This window comes from Arvicanthis niloticus, chromosome 4 (assembly GCF_011762505.2).
Source record: "Arvicanthis niloticus isolate mArvNil1 chromosome 4, mArvNil1.pat.X, whole genome shotgun sequence".
NCBI classification, from domain to species: Eukaryota; Metazoa; Chordata; class Mammalia; order Rodentia; family Muridae; genus Arvicanthis; species Arvicanthis niloticus.
In genome coordinates this window covers 94,586,408-94,597,683 of record NC_047661.1, presented here as the reverse complement: position 1 = coordinate 94,597,683, position 11,276 = coordinate 94,586,408, and the positions used below count along the sequence as shown (strand labels likewise).

General features: G+C 40.1%; 2 protein-coding genes across 6 annotated transcripts in view; one reads left to right on the top strand and one right to left on the bottom strand.

The window, feature by feature from the left end:
• The window catches only part of Sass6 (SAS-6 centriolar assembly protein), a 31,755-nt gene extending 24,736 nt beyond the window's left edge, over positions 1–7,019 (bottom strand). Inside the window, exon 1 of one of the 2 annotated variants that reach the window (XM_034499894.2) lies at positions 6,756–7,019. In XM_034499894.2, coding sequence (XP_034355785.1) covers positions 6,756–6,820 — 65 coding nt within the window. In that variant the 5' untranslated portion in view covers positions 6,821–7,019. The remainder of the gene's footprint in view (positions 1–6,755) is intronic. The other variant, XM_034499895.2, reaches the window with a different exon arrangement.
• Positions 7,020–7,023: 4 nt separating this feature from the next.
• Positions 7,024–11,276, top strand: part of Trmt13 (tRNA methyltransferase 13) — a 12,621-nt gene continuing 8,368 nt past the window's right edge. For all 4 annotated transcript variants that reach the window (XM_034500861.2, XM_034500860.2, XM_076933173.1 and 1 more), the window contains exons 1-3: positions 7,024–7,288; positions 9,411–9,457; positions 9,614–9,680. In XM_034500861.2, the coding sequence (XP_034356752.1) occupies positions 7,142–7,288; positions 9,411–9,457; positions 9,614–9,680 (261 nt within the window). In that variant the 5' untranslated portion in view covers positions 7,024–7,141. The remainder of the gene's footprint in view (positions 7,289–9,410; positions 9,458–9,613; positions 9,681–11,276) is intronic.

Below are 11,276 nucleotides of genomic sequence, written 5' to 3'. Positions count from 1 at the left end.
AGAGTGCTGGGATTAAAAGTACATTCCACCACCGCTGAGCTGTGTTTACATTATTGTTAAATTCAAGAAAATGACAATTACTATCCTGTTACATACATATTTTAATCGCAAAGCCAAATCAACATAAAGTATTATCTATGCAAAGTAGAAAAATCAAAAGTACTGTCAACAAGCTAACTATCTCATTCACAAGTAGTTCTAATGTCCCAAAGAGTGAAGTCACAACCTCCACATTCTATGCAGTAGCCATCATTTAACAAAGACATCGAAGTAGCCATTATCATTAAACTGAGAAACAAAAATTAATAAAATTATTGAAGAATGTCTATCCATCTCAAAACTATTCTGCTAAGTTCAATAACAATGGTCGTTCTCTGACATGTGGGTGTGTATCAAGGGGTGGAAAAATAAACAAATGTGTATTGGTTTGCGGACCAATAGCCCCCCACAGGTTTATGTGTTTGAACACTTGGTCCTAAGTTGGTGAAAGTTTGAGAGGAACGAATGTGGCCTTTAGGGAGGGGGGTGTCCTCCGGGTGGGCTTTGAGGATTGGAAGGACTTGGACCATTCACTCTCCTGTTTTCTCTCAGCTGCTGCATCAGCTACCTGCTACCTCCATCCACTTTGCCTTTCTGCCATCGTGAACTCTAACTCTGAAATTTAAGCCTAAAAGAAGCCATTTCTTCTATATGTTACATTGGTCATAGTCTCTTATCACAGCAATAGAAAAGCAACAAAAACAAAATTGAACCTGTTCAAGTTTAAATTCTTCTAAAGATTTGGTTGAATCGGTCTCCAGTTTCTACTTACCTACAACAGAAGTAAAAGGACTGACACAGCAATCAACTGGTGAGCAAGGTGGAGGCAGCTGGGCTACAGTCAACTGCTAAGACCTTTTTCTTAAACATGAATTTACAATTTTCTATTGTTTTAAAATGGGTCATTTTAGTTGATTTGTTTGTTCATTTGTTTGAGACAAGGTATTTCTACGTAGTCCTGGCTGTCCTAGAGCTCTCTATGCAGATCAGGCTGGCCTGAAATTCAGAGGCAGTTGCCTCTGCCTCCTAAGTGCTGGGATTAAAGTTGTATGCTACCACACCTGGCCTAATTAAATTTCTTACTGATCATATAACTGGATGCTATATCTCAGTTCATATGCATCGCCCCTATCTCCTAGCTGAAGAGGGCAGTTAAAACCAACAGATGAAACCTTCTGTTATCCTTGCTCAAGGATCTTTGTGGTGCTGGGGATGAATGCTAGACAGGCCCTGGGTTATGCTGTCACTCTAGTGCCTACAACAATGCATGCCAAGCAGACTAGAGCAGCACTCCAACTTCACTGACACTCTTTAGACAGAAAACACTGAAACTTCCTCCTAACTTACAAATGGCATCTAACAGAGGGGTTGTTTTTTCATCTTTGAGGTATTTTCTAGTACACAGTGGTATCTGCTATACTGGCATGATATTTAAATTGACATCTAAGTTTTTATTGGATTTTACAGCTTGAAGTCCTATACTTTAATTATATATAATATATATTATATATAAACATTTTTATATATTTTCATGTTTATATGAAAATATATACGAAAAGAGAAACACACAAAAGAGAAATAATATGCCCTTTACCTCAGTCTAAGAGAATTATTTAACTACTGCAATTGCACTCACTAATAATACTGCTGCACACATCTGAAGTACCGACATGGATTAGACGTTGAGAGAAAACTTGAGGAAGGCACTAAACTAAATATTTTCCCCATATTTTAAAATACTTTACATATTTTTAAATACTTTCCCCATACTTTAAAAACACACCTAGAGCCACAATTCAGGAGGTAGAGAAGTTGGACTTCTGAGTCCAAGGGCCAGCCTAGTCTACAGAGCAAGTTCCAGGATAGCCAGGAACTGGCTGGTTTCTACAGAGTAACTCTGTCTCAAATAACTAAATAAATAACTAAATAAATAAATAGAATGCCCTTACAAATATGTCACAGAAAAATCTGAGATTGCAGATATATTACTTTCTCTACTAGAGAAATCTTATTTTCTCTATTAGACTCATGATATAAGAGCACTAAAACAAATGAATAAAATCCCAACCCTTAAACATTGTTTGTAACTGATTAACACCCACCAAACCAGTCAAATATAGCTAGGTAGATTTATTTCTTTTTAAATAAAGACCTTAGACATTAGGCATAAGAGCTGGATTTCAGCCCATTGCTGTCATTCAGAAGCTGTGACCTTATTATTCTCTCAATTCAAACAAATAAAAGCTACTGTAAGCCAGGTACTCTGCTGGGTGCTAAGGATACAAACAGAAATAAACATCTGATTGTTATAGGACTTCCAGAGAAGACCTAAAGAAAAGGAAAAGACGGCTACCTATGAGTGTGTTTGTGTGAGTGTGTGTGTGTGTGTGTGTGTGTGTGTGGAGAGAGAGAGAGAGCTCATTCAACAATAATCTTAGTGACTATTTCTCTAATCAGAGAAAGAACCTGAGGCACATTACAAAGCCCAAATTCCCTACATAATGTTACCTAATGAATAATTAATGACAGTTAATTTCAACTTTGGCACCTACTTTTTTTTTTTTTTTTTTTTTTTTTTTTGACAGAGTCTCATTATTTAGCTCTGGTTGTCCTGGAGCTCACTGCATAGACCAGACCAGACTCAAACCCAAAGACAGCCATTTGCCTCTACCTTCTGAGTGCTGAAATTAAAGGTGTATGTCACCATACCTGGCATCTTGGGCAACTTTAAAGATCCTTATGGGAAGGTACTTAAGCTATACCTTGGGGGACTGGGGACATACATATACATACATACATACATACATACATACATACATACATACAGCACAGTCAGTAAAGTGCCTGCCATAGATACATGAACATCTGCATTAGGATCTGTAACAACTACATTAAAAGCCAGGTTGGGGGGGGGAGGGGCAAGTGGTGGTGACTTATACCTTTAATCCCAACATTGGAGAAGTAGAGGCACGCAGATCTCTGTGAATTCAAGGCCAGTGGTCTACAGAGAGCTTTCCAGGGCTACACAGAGAAACCCTGTCTCAAAAAAACAAAACAAACAAACAAAAAAGCTGGGTGTGGAATGAGAGACAGTGGTTAAAAGCACATATCTGTTCTCTCAGAGTTTGTACCCCAGGACTCATGTCAAGCAGTCACAAAGACCTATAACCCAGCTCCAAAGGATTTGAAACCCTTTTCCTTTTCTGGAGGTCTTCTCAGGCAGGCAGACAGACAGACAGACAGACAGACAGACACACACACACACACACACACACACCCTGAATGCTAAGGCATAAACACACAAAACAATTTTTAAGCCAATGTGTTTTAACTCTGGGGGTGGGACAAGGTGGTGTCTTGAGATGCCCAGGCCAAGCAGCCTAGGCAATTAATTGGTAAGGCACTGCATTCAATGAGACCCTGTCTCAAAAAATAAGGTAGAGAAATGGCAAGATGGCTCAGAGGGTAACAACACTTGCTCCCAAGCCTGACAGGCTAAGTTCAATCCCTGGAACCCACATAACTCCTGAAAGCTGTCCTCTGACCTCTGCAGGCACACCATGGCACACACATACCCTCTTCTCCACACACATAAAATATATATAATTTATAAAATAAGAATTTTAAGATGGAGACCAATTTAAAAGGATACCAGAAGCCAGCCTATGGCCTCCACACCCATTCATACTCACATGCACATATACACACATACACATATACATTGCACACACATACACAGGAGTGGGGGTGCACCTTAGTCATGAAAAAAATGAACATCTGAGGCAGAGGGAGCAGCAGGAGTGGAGATACGGTAGAGAGAACACAAGGCATCAAGAGGAGCTGGGGTCTTGTGTGATGACTGAGACACAGTTTTTCAAAACCTAAGCGCAGGTGGTTATCCAATCCTGGTGTTAAAGCTTGCACCACTTCCTTCCAGGTAGGGTTCCCTGATAGATACACTGTTGTCTACAAAACCACCTTCCCCTCTACTATGCCTTTATTATACCTTACTAATCACACCTTACTAATAATAATAACTAAGATTTAGGGAGTATGCAACATATACTAGTTACTATTTTAAGCTCTTTGTATGTATTAGATAATTTCATCCTTAATAATAATGCCATGGAGTAGGAACTACTATTCTGAATTTAAAGATGAAACCAAAAATAGTGAAATAAATGGTGTAAGACAGGAGCTGGGGGCATAGTATAGTGATAGTCTATGATAGCATGCTGCAAGGACAGGTTCAACCCACAGAGATGTGCAAACAGTAAATAAACTGTCCAAGATCAGTCAATCAGTGGCAGAATTGGAATTAACTTAAACCCAGGCAATCTAGCTCCAGATCTAAACTTAGAACCTGCATTACACTGCTCCTCCAGGGGATCTTCTCAATTCTGAGTCTGGGAGTTCCCTGAGAACCTCGATGGTGACTGGTTTTGTTGTTGCTGTTGGAGGTGAAAGGAGAGGAAGCCTCACATTCTCTGCACTCAGGATAGTTCATGGTACACAGTAGGCAGATAGATATTTGCTGGGGTAAACTGCTCTTCAATAGTTGGCTAAAGAATCTAGGTAGGCTAAAAAACACACAGTTATTTTCCAGATTCGTCCTATAGGTCAGGGGTTAGCAAAATTATTCTGTAAGAGGCCAGAGAGTAAATATTTTAGACTTTGAAGACTGTAGAGCATTGGTTCTCAACTAATGGGTCTGGACCCATGAGAATCAAACAACCTTTTCACAGAAGTCACCTTAGACCATCAGAAAAAACAGATATTTATTTACATTAGACTTGTAACAATAGCAAAAGTACAGTTACAAAGTAGCAACAAAAATAATTTTATGGTTGGGGTCACCACAACATAAGGAACTGTACTATCAGGAAGATGGAAAACTAGTGCTATAGAGTTTCTGTCACAATTGTGTGTTGTAGTGTTCCCCCCCAATACCTTGCCATCCCCGCCCCCACCCTTTGTTGTTGCTGTTGCAGTGCCGAGGATATATATGCAATCTACCATAAAAACCACACAGTTATTTTCCAGCCAATACACCCATACCAAGTACTCACTGACTCTGCCCTTGTGCAGATGCAACCACAGACAGTAACAAAGAAGGATGGCTGTGTTCCAGAAAAAGTTCATTTATGAACAGCTGGTTGATCCTTGCCACAGGTGATAGGAATATTGGGTTTCTAAACAAGAGTAATTTTTAAAGTTGAAGTTGTGTTTTAACATGATTAACTCTGACTACAATTTAATGTGTTGTAGAAGAGTTGGGAGTGTCAAGCTTGGAATCACAAGTAATGGCCCATATTGCACAACGGAGACAAAATGGAAGCCACACATGTGAGTTATGTATGTCGCTTTAAACTGTCTAGATGGCACCTTAACAAAGACCCATAACGTTCAAAGTAAAATTAATTTGAATACATTTGACCCCAATATATATACCCTAAATAAAGCTGCAACAGATAACGTAAAATTGAGATGTTTTACATTGTTACTAGCAGATCTTCAAGGTCTATGAATTTTACACTTACAGACATCAGTTTGAATTAGCCTGAATTCAATAACTATATGTCTACATGTGGCTAACAGCCACTATATTAGACATCACAAAATAATCACCAACTAGAGGCTGGGCTGGGGTGGGGCGTGGGGTACAGATCAGTGGTAGAGCATGCTAAGTGAGGGCATCAGGTCAATTGTCAATAAGCAATAAGACAATTAAGATACCCTACAGATTCCTATATACAGCCTATATATGGCTGATAGTTTCAGTCCATTCTTCTGACTGCTTTGGTGGTTATTCTAGACCTAATTCTAAATCACGTACCATGGCTTAACAGTCCAGTAGCTCGATAAATCAGTGTCTTCATTTTTTTTTTTTAATGAAACATTTCTTCGCTGTTTAGTTTCTACAAATATTTTCACACCTGGTCTTCACTGCAATCGTATGAGAAGATAGGTGCGTTAAATCACCTTTCAAATGAGAAAATGTAATGTTCACAGAAACTAAATAACAACTTAAAGGTTATTGGGAAAATCAGATTTAACTTCTAATTAACTATTTGAGCCTGTGGTTAGTGTTACAAGTTTACATTTATCTGTGCGACAGAATACCGTAGTGTAAACTCTGTGAAGATCAAGGTATCCCCAGGGGTCCAACGAGGTGCTTTACAGGTTGACATTATGTGCTGAATATACAGAATCCCTGATTTTCCAGTATTGAGGGTTGGTTAAATGGTTGTTACTGACGTGCGGATGAGCCGAAGCATGTCACTGAATGTTTTGTTTTTGTTCTAAAGCTTCACTCCCAATGTCCTTCAAAGGAGAGCATGAGTGAAGGGTGGGAGGCCTGAATTCTAGTGCGGACGGTTCCCTGAAGTCAACGTGAAGCTTTGCAGAAATGAACCGCAGAGAATCAGAGCTTCCACCCAGAAAGAACAGGCGGATCCTGCTCAGTCCTGCTCAGAGCCAGGACACGGACGTGAGGGAGTCGGCTTCCCATTTCCTCATTCCCTTTTCTCGCGTCCCCTCCGCAACGAACGACCCGGCGACAAACGAAGGTAACCATTAGATCCCCACAGGGTCCCTTCCCGCGTCCCGGTGTGACACTCCGACACAGACCTGCGGACCGAGCCCCACTGAACCCCAGCCGCCATCTTCCCCACTGGCGCGACCCCAACCGCCACCCGCCGGCACCCGGGCCTCACCTCTCCTCGCAGTCTTTGCATTTCACTAGCAAGGGAACAAGTTGCTGGAACAGAACTTGACTCATGTCGGACCGTTGCCCCGACGGGAGGGTGAAAAAGCCCAATAGGCCTGGCCCTCGCTACCAGCTTGAAAGAAGTGCCGGTCCAGAAGAGTTTGAGTTTGGCGCTCAGCTCCCGCGGAGGAGGGAAACGATAAACAGAGGGAACGAAGGAGGTTTGGACCTCGTCAGCCACCATTACCTTCTTCCGGTTTAGGGGAACTACCAGGCCCGGGTGATGCGTAATTTCCGTGGACCCACCCCTCAGGCGGCCACGTTTGTTAAGGGAAGTGGGACCAAAGGAAATTGACAACTTTGGGCTGAGCCAGGCCAAAAGGACCCAGCGTTATGGAGGCTCCTGCGGCCACTTCGCCCGCGATCGGTTTTCCAACCGATGGTAGATGCAGCTACTTTGTGGAAAAGAAGAAGCGCTTCTGCAGGATGGTGGTGGCCGCGGGGAAACGGTTCTGTGGTGAACACGCTGGATCCGCGGAGGTCTGCTATCGCCCTACCTTCCTGAAAATCGGAACTGAGTTGCGGGTCTGTGGGTGCTGGAACCCATCCTCGCCCCTTTGACAGGTTTCTGCTTCAGTCCATGGATTCTCCAGCTTTTTCTTAAGTAAATGCAGTTCTGACCACCGCTTGGAGCCATGATGAGCTCCCGAGGAGCATTGCTTTCTTGTACGAAGAAAAGCGCCCTCTGTGCTATCTCGGAGATCTTTATACTCATCCTTCCACTGGTCTCCCATCCTCATGGGAAGTGATTATTTTTTACAAAGTAGTGTTTGAAAAAAAAAAATAACCACTAGGTTTTACTAACTGGGTTCTAATTATAATTTTTGTTTTATGAACGATAATCACTTGTGAATGCATGGGGAAGAAACTTAGGAAAAGATTTTTGTTTAGACTTAAGGGAGCACTTTATATGAACTTGTAATGATTCTGGGATGGAGAAGAAAAAAATTAACGTAAAATAAGTAACTTCAAGGATGAAAACAAAGTGCTTTTTTTTTCACCCCTCAACAGACAGTAAGGTCATAAGACATTTTGGTTCTAAGTTCAAAAATATTAGTGGCTTCTAATGGATAGAGAAAGGGGAAATTACTAATCTACAAGTCATAGGAAGTCTCATCACCTTCTACACCAAAACAAAACATTTTAATAACCTGCTATACACTTTCTATTCACTCCAGCAATAGATTTTTAAAATGCTTGTGTGTGTGTGTTTTCTGTGATTAGGCTTTGCAACTTAGAATAGAGTACTATTTCCCTTCAAAGACAATTTTCCTCTTTGTTTTTGAGACGGTGATCTTGCTGAATTTATCATGTTGGTCTTGAATGCCTGATCGCAGGAATTCTCCTGCCTCAGCCTCCCAACTGGCTGGTCTCCATCAAAGAATCACACTGGAAATTAAATTTTAAAATCTGTACATGAAATAATATGTTATTTTTTAATACTGAAATTTCTTAGCTTTCCCTAAAATTCAGTGTGCATAACTTCATGAACATTCTGACATAAATTGAAATAAATAATTGAGAAAAATCAAGAGTGAATACTTGGTCAGCTTTTGCGGTATGGCTAGCACTAAACAGTTGTTATTTTGCTTTCAAAAATTCAATTTTCACAAACCTTAGGAAGTAAGTCATACTATTATTCTAAACAGTGATATAGTAAGTCTATACTTAATATAGGGAGTCTGTACTATTATTCATATGAGGCAGGGAGTGTTAGGGTCATAGAGTTGGCAGCTAATAGAAAGCGCTGGCCTCTGGTTTTAATAATTGGGCCACATATTGCATATGTGTTGGTAGAGTCAATAGGGTAGACCTGCCAATACTGTTTTCCTTGCTTTTCTCCCAGTGCCTATAATTCAATGCATATAACTTGAAAGACTGTAACTACCATTTTGAAATTTGCAAAGCCAGTGGATACAACTCATTCTAAATTGTTAAGGTGCCATGCCTAGTTGTCCCTGGCATATTTTCTTCTGCATATTACTTCTATATTTATTGAGACAGGGTCTGAGGGTTATCCTGGCTGGCCTTTGGCTCAATAGCTCTGTCTGCCTTTCTTCTGGTGTTCTGAAATTCAAAGCATGTTCCACCATACCCAGCATTTCCCCACATTTGAACAACTTTAGATTAATAGCATTTTAAAATCAATTTAAATGAGCAACATTTTTCAAAAAGAATAAGTATGCAAATAATGAGTATTTTAGTCAGCTCAGTTTAGCCACTTATACCCTGTATATATGTATTTCAAAAGATCATTTTTACACATGATGAATATTACATATTGTTATTAGTTAATCTGAAGTAAATGGTTAACATCTTTTTTAATGGTGCATATAATAATTGTACCCATTTTTAGAAGGTGATATCTTTTATGCAAAATTACATTAACAAGCCAAAACAGTATTTGTTCATTTATACAAAAGCAAGCTACAATGGAGACTCTTACTGTTATGCTGCATGACCTAATCTTGCTTATTTTTCATTATATTCTTTTAAAGTTTTCTTACCTCCTTTTAGGAATAGAAATACACTGTAGGTGTATCTAACATCTGAATGTAATCAACTTGATATTTAAATAAATGTATCCCTTTTCATTTATTAGGAAGAAAATGCTCGGAAAAGAATCTTGTGTCCTTTAGATCCAAAACAGTAAGTATGGGCTCATATAAGTGTTTCTGTTGTCATTTGGGGTGCACATGTGTGTGGGTGTGTGGGTCTGTGTGTTTGTGTGATGTGTTAAGAAGCAGTAAACTTCACAAGGTTCATTTAAAATTTTTCTGTCTTAAATTTTCTCTTTAAATTTAGCACAGTATATGAAGACCAACTAGCAAAACATTTGAAAAAATGTAATTCAAGAGAGAAGCCTAAGCCTGTACGTAATGCATATGTGATGTTTGTATATAAATACTTAGTATTATAAGATGCAGATTGAATTTGGCAAATGGACCATACTCATTTGATAGCTATACTTTTCTTCTCTCCTCTTTTCTTTTCTATTCTTGTGTTTTATCTGTTGGTTGGTTAGATAGGAGGCAGGTTTTCACTGTGTAGCCCAGGCTGACCCTAAACTTGAAGCCCTCTTCCTCCTCCCTTAGCTTCTCTAGTACTGAGATTACTGGTGGGTGCCGCCTTGACCAGCCCAGAATAATTATTTCCTGTTTTATTTTTGTTTGTTTATTTGCTTTTGAGATAGGGGACTGTGCTGTAATACTCAGGCTGGTCTTCAACACAGCTCAAATGTTTCTTATGCTTTACCTTCCAAGTGCTAAGATGATAGGTATATGCTACCACACCCATCTATTTTTTTATGTATATGAGCATTTATGGGTACATTGTCTTCATGCACACCCGAAGAGAGCATCAGATCCTATTAGAGATGGTTATGAGTCACCATGTATTGGTGGGAATTAAACTCAGGACCTCTGGAAGATCAGCCACTGCTAGTAACCACTGAGCCATTTCTCCAGCCCAAACATTCAGATTTCTGTTTGGGAACAAAATACAATAATTTGAGGGTGAGTAACTATACAAAATAAGTGTGCTCATTTGCTTCCTGATATGAACCATTTTATAATGTGTATCTCAAGATCTCATATAGCCAGGCAGTGGTGGTGCACACCTTTAGTCCCAGCACTTGGGAGGCAGAGGCAGGCAGATTTCTGAATGTCAGGCTAGCCTGGTCTACAGAGTAAGTTCCAGGACAGCCAGGGCTACACAGAGAAACCCTGTCTCGAAAAACAAACAAACAAACAAACAAAAAAATCATATTGAGGTTTTTTGTTATTAATGGAGTTTATTGTGGTTGTTTGGGTCTTTGTTTGGTTTGGTTTGGTTTTCTGAGATGGGGTTTCTCTGTGTAGTAGCCTTGAATTCTCTCTATAGACCAGGATGGCCTCAAACTCACAGAGATCCACCTGCCTCAGCCTCTTGCCTCCTGAGTGCCAGCATCAAAGGCTTGCACCACTGCCCAGCCCTCTTCTTAGTTATTTTGCAACACATACTCTTCTGCATTTTCAGATGCCTCTCAGTTGAGGACCACTGCTCCAGATGCTATGAGCTAAAAGTATTTTAGCTATCTTTCGCAGTTTATACCTATAATCTTGGCATCTGGGAGACTTAAGCTAGAGAGGATTACACAAAGTTCGAAGCAAGCTTAGACAGCATAATAAATTCTAGGCAAGCCTTGGCTACCAATTGAGCTTCAGTGTAACATCCTATATCAAAGGAAAAACATGGAATTTTAACATTAAGTTAATATACAAGAAAAACAGGAACCTCTCATCCACGCTTTTAGGACTTAGCTCCTTTAGTAAAGACAGAAGAAGACTGCTCCCTGTGGCCTAACTCTGGGTTTGGGGCTGGGGGGAGTGTCCCAAAGGACCAGACTCAGCCATCCACCAAAACAAGAGGCCAATCAGCAACCCAGTCACTATGGTCATGGCTGTGCAGTAACATTGGGTGATAAATG